Genomic DNA, 18,187 nt, shown 5'->3' with positions numbered 1-18,187 from the left:
GTCTTGCACAGCTGCCATTCAAATTTTTTATGTTGGGCTAGGTATGGGCTTGGTACATATAACCTGATAAAATCACAAAGTACTGTTTATCTAAAAAGAAAAGTCTCAAAAGTGGTCACTTCCAGATGCATCCAAAGATCAAATTTAACATTATCAGACATTTGTCAAATATTCCAGGGAAAAAACCCCCACATTCAGACTACGGTGTCCTGTAGAATTTCTGGCGTGCCCAGGAACCGTGTGGACTGGAGCGCACAGCATCTGAACTTTCAGACTTGGGGAAGGATATGAACAGAACTTCCAGCTAAACTCTGCGGTGCATCCTGGGAAATAAAGTAACATGGGTACGCGGACCCATGCAGGCTTTGCACGACTATTCAAGAAGCGCGATTGAGAGGTAAAAAATGACGAAATTGTCCAGGTGACAAAGGTGTACTTTCATTCAAGATCCAGCAAAGCTTAACGGCGCCTTTTTTGGACTGTAGTTCTCTGACGGGACTCGTCTGCCCTGGTCGGTCGCGCAGTGGGGTCGGACCCGGGCTGCTACGATGCGTGTCCGCTGCTCCACGAAGCTCCGTCGGGGAAGTGAATCTTTCACCGGATGATGGAAAGGAACTACCCTACCTCCAGCTTTGCGGGCTCGCTGGCACCACCAGCGCAGACCGTAGCTTCTTGGGCCTATGACCGCAGCGCAGCTAGTGTCAAGCCAAGGTAAAAGATAAAGGAGAGGCTGCCCACTGAAGGAAATATCGGTGGCGGAGGGCCTAGTTTCTCTCATCGGTAAACATACCGTGGTTGTTGTTCTCGGAAACCCTGAAGGAAACCATGAAATCCCGGAATTTTGTTCGGAGTTGTTGAGGTTTTGACTTGTGCGAGTTTTTTTTTTTTTTTTTTTTTAATATCCGTTTATCGTCTCCCACAATGCTAGTTTTTGCTAGTCCCCCGTTTGCTCAACATGTCCATGTAGAGAAAGTGCAAACGAGAACAGGTATCATTGTAATTCTCCACTAACTTGGTTAGCTAAGGTAGCCCACGTCGTTGTGTATTTGCCCGGTTTTCCACACACGCAGGTGCCAAAGCCGAAACAAAACAGATAACTATCGGTAGCTACCAGTGCTAGTCATGTCAGCCAAGTAGTAACTAATGTGTTCGTACAGTATAGCGAACACGACGTGTCGTGCACGTTGATATTTGTCTTTTTTTTTTATTAAAGTGAAGACATGGGATCTATTTCTGTGTTTTAACTTATTGCACATCGAGTAAAATGTAAGTGTAAACGCAAACCCTGCTGGGGTTGTAGCAGCAAGGGCGTACCTATGATCAGATTCAACACCGTTTAATGTTCTATTGCATATGTACTGTACTAGTTAAAAAGGATCATTCTTAATGAAAAAAGTTGTTTATCTGGTACAAAATAAATCATTATGTGTTCATAGTCAAAAAAACAAACAAAAATAACTTCAGAAGCTCACATGCAACCTGAAGAGAAGCCAAAAACTATACAAGACTTCCTGAGGCTGCAGAAAGATTCCAAGCATTCTGTAATATTGGTCATCAGGTTGCAGGTTAAGAAGTTTCTTTGGTCGCATTCCAGTCATATCAGCGCAATAGCAGAGGTTTGTGTCTTTATAGTTAACACCAAGAAATAGATATCATCCCTTGGAAAGGCGCTTTCGTAAATAGTGACATGCAATGTGGTGAAATTACGCAGGAAACTAAATACTCATCAGACATTTATAAAATGTAACCCGCTTTGATTTATTAGTGTTCATGGAAGCGTAAAGCAAAGAACCAAAAGTAGATTGAGAAATTACTTTAATCCTAATAAATATTTCAAGAGTTTGTGAATTTCTCCCCCATTAGTCAAAATGCTATAAATTGTATTTCACATTTTTTTTCATGTGTCATAGAGCTCGTAATGCCTTTTCTGTAAATAATAAGGAGGTATTCAGAGTTTGTCTCCCAGCTGACATTCGACTTTGCAAAACTGTTACTTAAAGACAAGTTTGCTGTGTGTCAAGAGATCAAACGTGATGTTCATTGCTCAGCAGCGTATGTACTATATGTTTTATATTTGTTGATGCAGTTCCAGTTATGGTACGGCAAACCTTGATGCAGAGCTCCTCCAGCGGCAAGGCTACACTTCCACCCATCAGCTTCCTACCTACACTACATCACATCTTCCTGCTGCAGCAGGTGAGTTTTGAAAGCTACGTGTCTTCTAGAAGTCAGTTGAACACAAAAACAATGAATGAACTTGCACATTAACTCTGGTGGGATCTGGTCAGGAAGATATTTTGGATTTTAGACGCCTCTGTATTGTTTTACTCTAGATTCTGCTCTTGTGTTATGTGTACCAAGTAGGACTTCTGTCATATGAAGGTGAAGGCAGTACAGTTAGGCCTCAACCTACGAATACAATTGGTTGCGATAGGTTATTCATGAGTTGAATCATTCACAAGTCATTATTTATCTATAATCGCCATTTGAGGTTATTTAAATGCCATAACATCTCTAAATACAAAAACACTATTACCAATGACTTATCAGAAATGATCACTGGACATAAAAACAAAACATAACTGAAATAAAATACTGTACTACTGTAAGGTAACTTACCTTTAGACTCCAACCACCGGTCCGCGGACTCATACCAGTCGATGGATAAATTGGTACCGGACCGCACAGAAAGAATACATGACTTACATTATTTCTGTTTTACTTATTATTAAATTCCAAACAATGTTTTGTTTTGCAAAATTATTGGATTCTCTCTGCCACGTCTGTATTACTTTTAACTTTAATTTACTTTATTGATCCCCGTAGGGAAATTATTAGTCCACTTTAGCACACAATATTAATCAAGCTTATGCTTATATATAGTGTGTAGAGGTCCCGTAACACACAGAAGGGACCTGTAAGTATGCAGTTATAGGGAAGGTAGAGATGCAGGCAGCTCCTTCATGGCGTGGCACCTTGCTCAAGAGCACCTCGGCAGTGCTCGGGAGGTGAGCTGACACCACCCACTGTCAGCTCACACTCTGTGGTAGCTGAGCTGGAGCGGGAATTGAACCGCTGATCCTGTGAACACTGGATGACCTGCTCGACCAACTGAGCCACTGCTGCCCCTGGAGAAAGGTTGTATGTGTGTGAGTTTATGAATCATTATTGAGGCAAGATGCTTCCCTTGGTCACATGGCTACCTTCTTAAAGGGGCCGCTCCAGCCGGTGACACAGAGCACATTAAAGCTAAATTAAAACTCCCAAGCAAGCAAAACGAATCAAACCAACATCTTTGGAAAGTTTCTTTGCGAAGCATAAAATAGCCAGACGAACCTACAACTTCAAAGAAAAAGAAATTTAAAATACCAGTTTTTATGAGAGTCATATCCTTTTATTATGTTGTACTTATCTGCCACACCTTCAAGTCTGGTGCATGAAAATATTGTGTGACGTTAAGATGGTCCATTGCGCAAAAAAAGTTTGGGGACCACTTCTTTAGAGCGAAGACGAGGGAGGAGTTAACATCTTTCAGAGGCAGAGTTGTCATCGGAGAGATAGTCACATTTCTCTACCACTACCACTATCATCACTTGGCTTATGCTTTACACTAATACCACTAGCACTATCCTTTGCTTTATCAGCCATGATAAATGCTAAAGTATCTGAGTTACAAAGCCTGATGCGCTGAGATGCTCAAATTGACACTTACAAGAACAAGACGGGGGAGATGCGTGTATGTAACGGTGCTGCTCGGCAGGGGTTGGAGCAGTAGGGGAACTGCGGTGCAATAGTCAGATATGGCGCCGCGTGGTTGTTCCTACAAATGTTGTAAGTCGGCTATTCATATCTTGAGGACTACCTGTAATCTTGAAAATGGTTTAAGCAAATTTATGCAGTTATTAGGCATTATGGCCTAATAACTTTTTTTTAACTTTCTTTTCCATTCTTGTAGTTACTCCTCTTTTCTTGTTTTACTGCCAACAGCACTTGACTCGAGCAGCAGTACTTCAGAAACCTCAATCATGAGCTTCCTTTCAGCCATGGAGTCTAGAAGCCTTCAGGCTGGTCCTGTTAGTGCCTCATTGCTTCCTCCTTTCAGACCCCCTTCATGGCCTACTGGTGAGAAATTAACATTAACACAGTGTGTGACAAAAAATTAACAGTATTTTATCACATACTGTAGTTTAGCTGAATATTGCTGTTGTTTTATCATGAATATAATTTACTTATTTTATTGAACATAGCTGGAATAACTCAAGATATGTGTTGATTTTATATGTAACCCTGTATTCTGTGTATTTCTTGTTGTTTTTAGACTTTAGGATGGGCTCTGTATTAAAAAAAGTCATTTATGAGCCTCATGATAAATAGAACTGTGTGTCATATAAAATACTAAAATAATTAGTAAATTGCACATTCACAGTGTTTGAATAAAACTGAAAAATAAATGCAGAGTAGGACTAAACCATTAAACTGTGTCATAGACTTTCAGAGCACTCTGAGAAAGCTCTCTGACTGCTCAGAAAACTCTTAATGAACTTCAAATGAATGACTAAATTAAGTAGTGTTTCCAATTGTCACGCCACTGCCAGAGGTAGAAATTTACATACTGAGGTACAGTATACAGTACATACAGGTTCTGGTCATAAAATTAGAATATCATCAAAAAGTTGATTCAAAAAGGGAAACTTGTATAATGTATACATTCATTCCACACAGACTGATTATTTCAAGTGTTTATTTCTTTTAATTTTGATGATTATAACTGACAACTAATGACAACCCCAAATTCAGTATCTCAGAAAATTAGAATATTACTCAAGACCAATACAAAAAAAGGATTTCTAGAAATGTTGGCCAACTGAAAAGTATGAGCATATAGTTTTCCTTTTGCCTGAATTACTGCAGCAATGCGGCGTGGCATGGAGTCGATCAGTCTGTGGCACTGCTCAGGTGGTATGAGAGCCCAGGTTACTCTGATAGTGGCCTTCAGCTCTTCTGCATTGTTGGGTCTGGCATGTCGCATCTTCCTCTTCACAATACCCCATAGATTTTCTATGGGGTTAAGGTTAGGCGAGTTTGCTGGCCAATTAAGAACAGGGATACCATGGTCCTTAAACCAGGTACTGGTAGCTTAGGCACTGTGTGCAGCTGCCAAGTCCTGTTTGGAAAATGAAATCTGCATCTCCATAAAGTTGCTCAGCAGCAGGAAGCATGAAGTGCTCTAAAAATTCCTGGTAGACCGCTGCGTTAACCTTGGACCTCAGAAAACACAGTGGACCAACACCAGCAGATGACATGGCACCCCAAACCATCACTGACTGTGGAAACTTTACACTGGACCTCAAGCAACATGGATTCTGTGCCTCTCCTCCCTCCCTCCAGACTCTGGGACCTTGATTTCCAAAGGAAATGCAAAATTTACTTTCACCAGAGAACATAACTTTGGACCACTCAGCAGCAGTCCAATCCTTTTTGTCTTTAGCCCAGGCAAGACGCTTCTGACGCTGTCTCTTGTTCAAGAGTGGCTTGACACAAGGAATGTGACAGCTGAAACCCATGTCTTGCATACGTCTGTGCGTGATGGTTCTTGAAGCACTGACTCCAGCTGCAGTCCACTCTTTGTGAATCTCCTCCATATTTTTGAATGGTTTTTTTTTTCCACAATCCTCTCCAGGGTACGGTTATCCCTATTGCTTGTACACTTTTTTCGACCACATCTTTTCCTTCCCTTTGCCTCTCCATTAATGTGCTTGGACACAGAGCTCTGTCAACAGCCAGCCTCTTTAGCAATGATCTTTTGTCTTGTCTTCCTTGTGCAAGGTGTCAATGGTCGTCTTTTGGACAACTGTCAAGTCAGCAGTCTTCCCCATGCTTGTGTAGCCTACAGAACTAGACTTAGAGACCATTTAAATGCCTCTGCAGGTTTTTTGAGTTAATTAGCTGAAGAGTGTGGCTCCAGGTGTCTTTAATATTGAACCTTTTCACAATATTATAATTTTCTGAGATACTGAATTTGGGGTTTTCATTAGTTGTCAGTTATAATCATCAAAATTAAAAGAAATAAACACTTGAAATAATAAGTGTGTGTGGAATGAATGTATACATTATATATTACAAGTTTCACTTTTTGAATGGAATATTGAAATTAATCAACTTTTTGATGATATTCTAATTATATGACCAGCACCTGTATATGTGGATCTCGTTCTTTCGAGAGTTATGTTACAGAGACACCTGGGGCAATTACTTCAAATTCATTGTGACTGTCCTCTTGAACTTGTTGACAAACAGCAAATGTTGAATCAAAAACTTGGGAATAGAGAAGCAGGTTGTGATAATATTCACATTTTGTTGACGCTAAATCAAAGACAATCCTGGGTGCCCACCTAAGAGCTGGGATAATTATGTTGCTCATCTTGGCTCCCAGTTTGAATATCTGTGGGAAGTATCCACATTTTGAAATGTAAATCTTTCAGTTCCATACATATTGGAAGCATTGTCCGCATTTACAGATTTATTTCTCAAGCATGTAAACGCATACAAGAATTTTACATCCTAATAATTTCACATTAGTAGTACATTAAATTATGACTTTTTTGTTTGTTTTTGTCTATTCTGTGCAATACAGGTACCAATTCCTCCACCACTGAGCTGTATTTGACTGGTGCCCTGCCTTCTACTGCTACCTTCCCCTCTCCTTCTGCCCTGTCATCCTACCAGCACACTGGTGCCTACCCTGCCAGGAGTTACACTACAAACTCTTCTCTGGCTCTCCAGGATCCTGCCTTCAGCACTTCCACCAATGGCCTGTTTTCTCACCATGACCCCCTACTTCATATCAAATCAAGCCAGTCCGTGCTTCCCACTGCACTGGCCTTCAACCATCTGTCTGCCCCCACTTTGGGCTCAACTCTGCCTGTTCAGTCCTCCACTTACCGGTCAGCACAGGAGTCGGCTCCTCACCTCCTACAACCACAGTTCAGCTTACTATCCTCAACCCTTCCTGCCTCTCATGGTTCCCCACAACCATATGGAGCCACTGTTTTCTCGGGCTCAATTGAAAGAGCTCTTCAGCGTGAATGTAGTGTTATCAAACATCACCAGAGGCCTTCCAGCACTCACGTGGCCTCTGAACAGTTGCCAACTTCAGAACACTCTTTACATGGATACTTTGGCTCTGGCACCGAAGTGGATGTATCCTACCAGCAGGACCCATCCCATCAGACTCCAGTGTCCTGCATCACTTCCACTGGAGCAGACTCTGCGCAAGAGGTCAGTCGTGTTCCACAACCCAAAATGGACTCGGTTGCCCAAGCTTATTCACCCACATCTTTGCCGACGTCTAAAGAGTGTTCTTCAAAAGTAGCTCCACACCCTGACAGAAGAGAGGAAAGTCACAAGCACTCCCAGAATCATACAAGAAGATCCCCCGAGCATTATTCTCCTTCAGGACAGAAGCAGAATTCAGTGATTGCTAATCAGCAGTCAATTCAGCTATCCAGTTTAATGTCCAGTAGTCTGTCCAAAACTTACATCACCCCCCACACTCAGTCACAGCCCTCCTTTTCCACATCAGACAAGCTACCCCCACTTTACAAAACTCTGCCTTCCCTCTCCAGCCAGTCTGACAATGTTGCATCTGTTAGTCAGACGCTTGTTTACTCCTCTAGTCCAGGGCTGAGCCAGGAGCAGGAGATCCAATACGGAACCCAGATTCAGGGATTGTGTCAGGGGAATCTGTCTGAGAGCTATGCTGCATCCCATTCTCAGGGTGCCCCAAGTTTTACTTATACATCTCAGTCTGAAGATTCAGTGACTCAGTCTCAGAGCTATACCACAGGACAATCGCTTGAGCAGTCAATTAACTCCTCTTATGCATCACCATGTGTGCAGAGTCTGTCCACTTCAAATTCCACACAGGATTACAACCTGATGCAGGCCACAGTGGGAGGTAAAACACTCGACACTCTGTCCCAGCACCAGACGCAGCCACATAAATATGTTTTGTCTGCACCACGGTCTACCTTCTCTTCTCCTGCTCAAGACATAAAGCCAACTTATAGCAAATTGAAACTGGAAGAGCTTCCTATCCAAGACATAGATTCTCTTCAGCACACATCTATGGAGGCCTCCGCTCCATCTAACAACATATCTGCTCACAACAATGTCATCTTTGTTGTTTCAAAAATAGACGATCAACAGAAAACACAAAGCGTTATTCGAAGCAATTCGCGCTCAGATGACCAACTCATAGAATTGGGTCATACGAACACGGCGCATACAAAGGGTGAAAGGGTCAGTTCGCTTAGCCAACAGCACGTTCATCTCAGCAGTTCCAATGGTGAAGAAACTGCCAACACAAAAACCACAAGCTCCAGTATTATATCTTCACATGTTCCGCTTAGTTCAGAGCATCTCAAGCCGCACCCTCTCCAATTCAAATCTGCTGAGCCACTTCCACCAAACCACCAGAATCATAGTCAATCCCAGAGCCAAACCCAGTCAGCCAATTCACAGTTTATCACCATCCCCAGCTCTCAGGTTCTCCTTGAGCAAAACCAAATGATTCTTCTCCAGCAGCCCCTCCTACAACATGGTCAAAACTCTTTGAAGGTTGTATCAGTGCAAGATGTCCAACCTGTTCAAGATTTGGGCCCTGTTCATGTCCAGTATCTTCACATGGATCGAGAGCAGCTGGGGCCAAATGTCACAGAAACCCCCAGTCAACAGGAGACTGTGGTGTCTGATTCCTCCAAACACCACTATAGCCAGTCAGAAAATCAGCAAACAAATGATGTTAAGAACCACTTTTCTCTAAACTCCATTTGCTTCCCTGACTCCATGCTACTCACGGATGACAGAAATATTTTGTCAAATGTTGACGACATCCTGGCAGCAACGGTGGCGGCCTGTGGCGTCACACCGCAAGACTTTGTCAAAGCTTCATCCTCTGCTGAGGCTCAAATGGGGGTGATGGCGAGCCCAATTGATTCTAAGAGTCACTTCCAGACTGTAGGCGTAAGGCACATGTCACCGAGTTTCTCCTCAGCACAACATGAGATCATCACCAACTCTAACACTATGACACTAAATGGAGGTCAGCTTGCCACACACTGTCAAGGGCAAACTATCAATCACAGTAATTCTGAGCTTGACACAAATGGAGATGGAGGGAGCTCAGAAAATGACTATCATTTATCTGAGCAGGTATATGGCCCCTCGGGACTCCAGAACAGAACTAAGGGTAATGAAAAGTGCATTAAAATCGAAGATGGCCTCAAAGACTGTCAAGGCAGCGAAGACTTTCCCAAAAAAAAGACTCGCTCTAAGTCCTTGACCAAACCAGCTGGTTCTGAGGACGACAGTGGACAGGCGAGACCGGCCAAGCGTAGTGGGCAGGCAAAGCGGCAAAACTCCAGGGGTAGTGACGTCAGCTCACCATCTTCTTCACAGGGCGTATATGATGGTTGTCTACAGCAAGAGAAAATCAGGCAGAAGATCCGTGAAGTGGAAGAAAAACAACCAGAAGTCAAAACTGGCTTTATTGGCTCCTTCCTCGACTTCATCAAATCTGGCCCCAAACAGCAATACTCACCAAGTCCCACACGGACATTCAGTCGTCCCAGAAAGACTTGCACTGCCTCCAAACCGTTGCCATGTACTTTATCTGCTTTGCCTGCTCGGTTGCAGACTCTGCCCGGGCCTTTGATTCCCCAGGACACTCAAGGAGTGAGCTCTCAGCAGAAGCGTTTGGATGAAGATCTCCAGAAGAACTTGGAGACTCTGCCATCATTCAGCTCTGATGAAGAGGAGAACACTGGGAAGAACCAGGCCTTGAGGAACAGTATAAGCTCTGCACTCTCAGCTCTGGATGAATCTTCAGATCGGAAAACCCGGACAGGTAATGTTACGCTGCTGAAGTGTGTCATTAGTCAACTTTGTTGTATCTTTAATTATACTGTATTGAGCAAGACCTTAAGAAAAATGGGATGAGTGAGAAATGGTGTGGTTAATGTAATTTATTTTAATTTAATACACTGTTATAATCCCCGAAGGGAAATTAAGAACGCACACTCTAGTTTTTTGTTAGTCAATCAAATCACACGCATGCATATTAGTGTGGACAGGCCCCTGTAATACACACAACCACACACAAGGGGGCCTGTAGGCATGCAAGGGAGGTAGAGTGGCAAGCAGCTTCTTCTTGGTGCGCCTCGAATGAGCAATTTGTAAAGGGGACAGCGCCTTGCTCAAGGGCGCCTCGGCAGTGCTCCGGAGGTGAGCTGACACCTCCCACTGTCAGCTCACCTCTGGGTATTTTTGGGGGGCGGGAGCGGGAATTGAACCGCTGATCTTGAATCATAGGGCGACCCGTCTGTTGCCCGCTTTACCACTGAGCCACTGCCACCCCGGTTAGATGAAAATGGCAAAACACTGTCCAGTGGTGGAGCATTACTGTGAAAGAGAACCCTGCTCAGTGCAGCAATTCTTAAGGTATTTCTTAAGATATCTGCTGTATGTTATACTACTGGAAAAGTCAGTTCCTAACTGATGTGATGCCCATCAAAAGTGGACCACAGTCCTCCCAAAAAGTTTTGATTTTGACGTGAGCTACGAACATTTTAAGATATCCAACCATTGGTTAAGGAAATCATGTGACATGAGCAACCATCATCAGTAGCAAGGCTTTTATTGGTGATGATGATAATAATAATAATAGCAGCTGGGACTGTGGTTGTTGGTACCTAATGAGGATGAATTATCACACTTTTGATGCTTTGTCAAGTTTCTGTTGAGGATCCTTGAGTAATATAAAGCACTGTTAATTATAATCTCATATTTTGGCGTTTTTGTTTTTTTTTACACTGTAGTCATATTTTAGACAATACCTGTATGAATTAGACTTCTATACTGTGATTTGCATTATCTCCCATTTAAAAAATAGTGTCAATCAGTTGTACTTAGGGGGGGGGGTCTTGTTGAGCTCTTATTCTCTTTCCTTTGCTTTTCTTGAACACATTCATAAATTTACACCCCTTCTCCAGATAACCAAATGCCTGGCTCCGTGATGAAGCCTGACCAAGTTCCCACCATGCCACACAGCGTTGCCAAAGTCTGTTTGTTACAAGTCATTAGTGATTCTCCGACAACGAATGCTGTCTCAGAAGGAGCAGAGTTTGGGGTCAAAGATGAGTCCAAAGAGACAAACCCTGGCCAGTTGGCTGTGCAATTGATGAATGTGGCCATGGAAGGACTTACAGATGAGGAGCTCTCAGACAGCGGAGGGGAGGGAATGTACCGGGAAAGAGATGAGTTTGTCGTCAGGATTGAGGATATTGAAATCTTAAAGGTAAAGCACAGTAAATGGTTTAAAGGATCATAACTGTTATTAAGTTAACTCATTCGCTGCCAGTACATTGTAGCAATTGATCCCCTTTGGCGGACTTACTTCGAAATTCCAGACATTTGTGAGTGTATTTATTTCTGTTCTTGACTGATTGTAAGGTGTTTTGCTCAGAGCAACCACAATGTTGCATTGTAAGCTGCTGCAACTTCTTCGTGGTCCTCTGATTCTCCATTCTCTGTTCCTTAACTGGATCAGTTGTCATTGTACCAAATTCCATGATTAGAAGCCTGATTTTCACTGACACCCATCCCCCAGCCCTCCACATTGTACAACATAATTGACATCTATAGATATCACTGGCAACGAGTGAATTAAACATTTATTAAGTCATATTCTGACACTGTGACTGTCATAATAAGTGTGATATACATATCAAGCCAGTTCTGAAACAATGTCATGTCTGTGTGTCCAGATGACAATGAGAGCAGGCAGTGAACCTCCAGCCATATGGAAAGTCCAGAAGGCCCTGCTGCAGAAATTTGTGCCTGAGTTGAGAGATGGAAGGAGAGTCTTCTCAGCGACCAACAGTGTGAGTGTGAGAAGACACAACACATTGAATGCAGGTGTATTTACAAATTCAAACCGTTATTCTGTTATATGTAACACGGTTTTCTTTGTGTGTAGTATCTTGGATATTTTGGCGATGCTAAGGCCATGTATCAGAGAGTTTATGTGAAGTTCTTGGACACGGTTAACAAAAGGGAGTATGTACGAGTTTGTAGTCGGAAGCCGCGCTGCAAACCAATGAACACGCTAAGGTACTTTAAGTAAATCAACTGATGTAATTCAGTAACTTCATTCTTCGATGATGTAATAGTTTGTTTTTGTCCAACTACCCAGGAGTGTTCAGGTGAAGACTTTGCTGGGCTTGACAGCCAATGCTTCTTCAATCTCCCAAACTCAAAAGCCTCGAATCAAACAACCTAAGCCTAGAGCAGAGCCCCCACCCAAGAAGAGGAGGAAATGGAAGGAGGAGTTCACTGCTTCAGGATCATCTGCTGAAGAAGATGGTGAAGACGCGTCTTGACTTTTCTCATTGAAGCTAGTTTGAGTACACTTGTGTAAATTTCTTCTCACACTCACCTTGCTGACCTTTTACCTTTGTCACTCGTACATACATTTCTAGACTTAAACCCTCCAGTGCAAAATTCTTCGCGGTTGCTCAACACGCGAACCATGAAGGACACGTTTAAAAGCTTTGTGGAACTGCTCATCAGCATTGCCTTGGATGAAGATGTGATGATAGCACTTGAGAGGACAAACGGTTAGTTAATTGACCTTCTATGCTTCGAGGCATTGTTTGATATAAAAACGGACTTTAGCTATGTTGAGTTAAGAACTATTTTAAAATTTCTTAAATTTTTAAAGATGAATTGCTGCTACCACATATGAAAAGAGTGGATGGGATGATCACTGATAACAGGAAACGCCTGCTTCAGAAACTACACATAGGACAGGTCCTGAAGGTGGGTGTGTCTGCGAAACTCCACATAGTGTACAGGTGAAGAGTTTCTTTAACTATATGATGGGTCTATTCTAATATGAATATATTTTTATTAGATACATTCTCTTTAGCAAAAGGCCAAATTGTTAATAGAGTGCTTTGTTTGTTGCTAGGTAAACTGAGATTTGCATGATTTTAAACCTTAGCAATTTGTTAAATCCAAACAACCATTAAAACCAAATCCACCAAGTAACTCAGGATGTTTTTTCTGATGACGCTTGTGTCCTCAGACGGCTCTAGACAACTTCCCAGAGATTTCAGTGGTGACAGAATTGAAGAAGGATGGGGAAACTCCAGCCTTTAAAGTGCGTCTCAGTGGCAAGTCATACAACAAGAAAACCTTGAAGCCCTACAAGATGCCCAACAAAGTGCCCCAGGTTAGACCGGATGTTTCTTTTAAGCTGTATTGTAGTATCAACATTTGTCCAGCAGGGGTCCCTACGTCACTATTTTGTTGTTCTGACACGTTATTATTCCAAACCACAGTTTTTCTTTCTCTCATGTTTTGCTTTTGATTTGTTCAGTAGCTTAAAAATACACATATGCGCACACACGCACGCACACACACACACACACACACACACATATATATACATATTTTTTAATGTATTGTGTGACTTTCTTGTCCTCTAGGAGTACACTGTGGACCAGCAGAGAACTCAGTGGTTCTCTCTGTACCACTCTTTGCAGCATTACAAGTACCACACATACCTCATGTGTAAGGATGAGGTGAGACATCATTACACATGTGCATGCTTGCTGTGCTAGCCTTTTTGAATCAATAGTTCTTTTTACACAGTGATGGATGGTTGATTTTGTCCATCCCTTAGTGTTCTGCCGGCTGCTGAAGGAAGCATTTTCAGTTTGTGAAAAAGGATCTAGTGCTGAGTCACTGCTTAAGTTGATTGTGTTTATTGTTGTGGTGAAAGTGTCGTTGTGATGAGCTTTATTTGAAACCTTTGCTGATTTTTCTGCCTGCCAGGTTGCATCTCTGCAGGTGCAAACGGGGGACCTGGGGCAGCAAGAGATGGTGCAGAAATGTTTGGAGAATGGAGCATGGGTAGAGGGGCTCTTTGATCGCTTTGGAGACCTAATCAATCAAGTGCAGCGGGCCTGCCAATGATCTTGACTTTGGTTTAGAAGAGAACTACCAACCAACACAGACGATGAACGCCTTCTGCTCTGAACGGCCACAGAGATTTGTGTCATCAGCCTGTCAGCCAATCAGTGGCCTGCGGCTAAATATCACAGCAGGTGAACCGTGGGACAGAAGTCAGGCCTTAGTCTGCGTCACTGCATCCCAGAAGAAAGTGGTAACTTCAAAAGAGGACGAGGACTGTTCGAAGCATTTTAAAAGACTTCCACCTAATGCTTCTCATTGTCTTTGTAGATTTTTGTAGTTTACAAGCTCACATTTTATGGGCCTTTTCATAGATTTATATAATTTTTTAGATCTTGTTTTTTTAACCAAGATTACAGTCAGTCGGTATGAACTAGATAGAGTAGAGCACAGAAAATTAAGAATGCAAAGTATCTGATTTCCTGCAAATGTAACAAGCTTTCATCGATCATTTGATAAGTAAGCTAACAAACAGACATTGATTCTTTTATAAGAAATATACATCTATATCTTATAACAATAGCTATATACTGTTTGTAAAACATAAATTTTGTAATGAAACACCAATATATATATATATACATATATATAATGTAAATTTTGTATAAAAAACAGGGTGATGGGAACTACAGAAATTCTGTAAAGGAGGAATGTAGAAACAATATAATGTCTCTATGTTGTGGTTTAATGTTTGTGCTTCTGACACCCTTAAGATGCAAGTCGGTGCTGTTGTAGCACTTCTTTTTATTCATTTTGTTAATTGAATATAATTACCTTGACTTACCTGAAGGTAAAATGAAATTTATAAAAGTTGTCTTTATACTCCTTTACACATATAAGCCCACATTTTATGACAAATAGATATATATTTTTCACAGAAGTAATTATGTGTATTATATTTTCTGAGACACTTGCATTGTTTTGTTTTTTTCCACAGTTTTTAAAAATGGACTCTTTATAAGTCAGTTACCAGTTTTATGCTATCAGACATTATCTTCTCCTTTACAGATGCAGTTTGTAAATAAAGTGCTGCGTGTACTCAGTGTTTTTCTTGGTATTTTTGTTCATAGAACACCTTTTTAAATTTTCCGGGAGTGACACCATTGTATGGAGTTTGTATGTTATCCCCATGTCTGCGTGGGTTCTCTCCAGGTTCTCCAGCTTCCTCCCAGCTCCAAAAACATGTGCCTCAGGTTAATTGGCCGGTCCCAAATTGACCAGAGGTATGAGTGTGTGTGTGTGTGTGGCCAGCTGGGATAGGCTCCAGCTCCTCACGAACCACCACGTCAGATAAAGCGGTTCAGAAAATGAATGGATGGATGATTGATCATCACCTTGCCTCTGAAAAAGATGCAAAAGTTGGAGAAAAAGCAAGTGACAATGAGTGCTTTCTTGAATAAAAAAACTATCAAGAAAAAGACAGATATTACTGAAATATGCGTGGAGAAGATTCTTTCAGCTTGGTACAGTGTCCACAAGAATATATGAGTTAAAGTCAAAGAAAACTTGAGTGAAAAGCAAAAGTGAAAAATAAAACTATTACATCCTTTGTTTTTTAAAACTTTTTTTAATGACTACCAGGCATTAAAATTTTGATTACACTAATATATAATTTTAGTCTTTTTTTCTTTTAATTTAAACAATTATGACATTATTTATAAAATCAGTAAAATTAACAGTTTTGTTTTTATATTGTACTAATGGAAAAACTCAATCTTTGTTTACGCTTCTACCATATATTCTGTTACTACTTTTGGGATGCATAAATGTCATGTTGGGATGCACACATTTTTCTTGAAGCGGATCCCAGGGATGCACTACTTTCTTGAGGTAAAATAACCTCTGCATAAGGCTTTACAAAAGCCTTTTGATAAGTCCCGATAACACAGGACAGTCCAGTCAGGTCTTCTTCTGATTGACTTAATGTCACAGCTCGACTACTGCTCACAAACAGCAATTACTACAAAGTTATTTTTCATCCACTATGCTCTTATGACCAAATCATTCACAGTGGACGGGTGGCTGACAGTGTCATCTTACAGGGCCTTTAGCCTGTTGAATATAAAATATAATTGTCTGTCTACAATGCAAAATTACTGGAAACAACCAAACAAAAGTTTCTCTGTGCTTGGGGTAACAGCTCTGTGAGGAAAGCCACTGTCCTCTGTCCTTTCGGAGTTGCGGAGGACATCAAGTCCGACAAGCGTTTGGGATTCCATCACAGGCAAAACTGGGAGAGACAGACGCTGAATGTCTACTTTCCAGATGAGAAACATGAATATTAATGTACTGAATTGTTCTGTGCGTGGGAGACAGACTGAGAGGACTCTTGAGGCTTCATGAGAAAGAAATTAGAGCAGGGTGACTGGACAGCTCGATGTTGGATGAAGCTGGCTAAATACAAATATATATATATATATATATATATATATATATATATATATATATATATATATATATATATATATATATATATATATATATATATATATATATATAAATATATAACAATTGTCTCCATCTAACCCTGTCTTCTGCATCCTCTTCTCTCACACCAACTACTTTCATGTCCTCCCTCATTACATCCATAAACCTCCTCTTTGGTCTTCCTCTAGGCCTCCTGCCTGGCATATATTTTATATATTTATATATATATATATATATATATATATATATATATATATATATATATATATATATATATATGTGTGTATTTGTATCCGTGTGTATAGTTCTTGTATCATTCATTTTACATTATATTATATTCATTATATCATTTTAGGACTGTCTATCCTTAAATATTCTCGTTTTTCCGAAATCACAAGATTTTGGAAAAATATTTCGATCAACCACTTCATAGAAAATGTGGTGCTTTGTATTGTAAATGCCGCCTGTTTCCAGTAAACCATGATATTTCCTTCATTTCTTCAATGTCATATTGGATCCCTAAGTACAAAAAATGCATACTGGATTTCCCTTATTTTGAATGCCAGCTCCTGGACAAAATACCTATGAGTATTTGTCATCATAACTGTAAACAAATGACTACCTGCCTATTGAGTCATGACTGATAAGAATGAAGGAGAGAGGAAAGGAATATATGGAGGACTTTCCGGTCAACATGGAGACAAGCAGGAGAGTAAATATGGGTTTGACCTTGAGGACTAAAATCTTGAATTGTATATAGACACAAACCTCTCTCTCTCTCCTCTCAGAGAAAAAAATCACGTGTCACCCTGCAGCACTCAAGTCAACTTTGTTGTACATTTACAAATACCAGCAGATTGCAATTGCATTCCTTGTAGAGCCGTAGAACTAGTTTGGTCTAAAAACAAAGGTTGCTCATTGTAACTGTGAGGCATTGATTCCATCTGCTGAGAGGTGAAGGTAGAATGAATGCAGAGATAGGATGAACCCATTTCATTTTGAAGTGGGTTCTAATACTGGGGCAGATTCACAAAGTTTATTTACTTTTTTTAACATTTTTGTCTACAACACTAAAACTATACTTGACGAGTTCCAGCGAGGCTGAGTGGAACTGTTGGGTCGTGTACCATGGCAGAAATCATCTCATTTTGGAATGGATTTGTAATAAGGGATGGTCAAATTTCCACAAATTTCCCCACTGTGGGACAATAAAGGTTTTATTATTATTATTATTATCAAGTTATGGCTATACCAATGGGATTCATGTATCCATGTTAATTACCCTACTTGCAACCCACCCAGCTTACAGGTAATGATGAAGTAAACATTTATTACTCAATAACTAGTAATTATGATGCACACCTTTACTTGAAGAGTCACAAAAATGGAAAATAAGCACAAAATTTTGACAAAACTACAACTGAGTAACTACTCAGTAATAACTATCAAGGCAGTATTATGTGCAAAAAGACATAATACGAATGAGGGTTACTAGTTTTGTGGTGTTGACTTGCTGGTACAAATATTCATCATCTAATCATAATGACTCGTTAATGTACAGTATGATATCTTATCGCTGATAATTAATTACATGATACAAAAGTTTCCTTTCAGAATCAGTTCTTTTTTTACTTTAATTTCATACTTTACACAGACATGAGGAGAAAAATCATCATTCCAACCACACATCAAACACCCCCCAACCCCACCCCACTCTCACTTT

The 18,187-nt window shown here is 40.8% G+C and overlaps 1 protein-coding gene across 1 annotated transcript; it reads left to right on the top strand.

The window, feature by feature from the left end:
* Positions 1-274: 274 nt before the first annotated feature.
* On the top strand, positions 275-15,416 carry qser1 (glutamine and serine rich 1). The gene is made up of 14 exons (XM_068311678.1): positions 275-397; positions 486-711; positions 2,087-2,196; positions 3,988-4,122; positions 6,635-9,907; positions 11,052-11,356; positions 11,826-11,942; positions 12,038-12,171; positions 12,254-12,423; positions 12,540-12,677; positions 12,782-12,879; positions 13,148-13,294; positions 13,551-13,646; positions 13,900-15,416. Exons 2-14 carry the CDS (start codon positions 602-604, stop codon positions 14,038-14,040), a joined length of 4,974 nt encoding a protein of 1,657 aa, XP_068167779.1. The 5' UTR covers positions 275-397; positions 486-601; the 3' UTR covers positions 14,041-15,416.
* The last annotated feature ends 2,771 nt before the right edge of the window (positions 15,417-18,187 follow it).

This window comes from Antennarius striatus, chromosome 1, assembly GCF_040054535.1.
Source record: "Antennarius striatus isolate MH-2024 chromosome 1, ASM4005453v1, whole genome shotgun sequence".
NCBI lineage: Eukaryota > Metazoa > Chordata > Actinopteri > Lophiiformes > Antennariidae > Antennarius > Antennarius striatus.
The sequence above is the reverse complement of the archived record's forward strand: the minus strand, read 5'-3'. Positions and strand labels throughout refer to the sequence as shown.

What these genes read in the sequence shown, in the direction of transcription:
- qser1 (XM_068311678.1), top strand. Translation starts at nt 602, where the DNA reads ATGATGGAAAGGAACTACCCTACCTCCAGCTTTGCGGGCTCGCTGGCA. An exon ending in AGATCGGAAAACCCGGACAG is followed by an intron (nt 9,908 to 11,051) that starts GTAATGTTACGC and finishes CCCCTTCTCCAG; the next exon opens with ATAACCAAATGCCTGGCTCC. An exon ending in ACATAGGACAGGTCCTGAAG is followed by an intron (nt 12,880 to 13,147) that starts GTGGGTGTGTCT and finishes TTGTGTCCTCAG; the next exon opens with ACGGCTCTAGACAACTTCCC.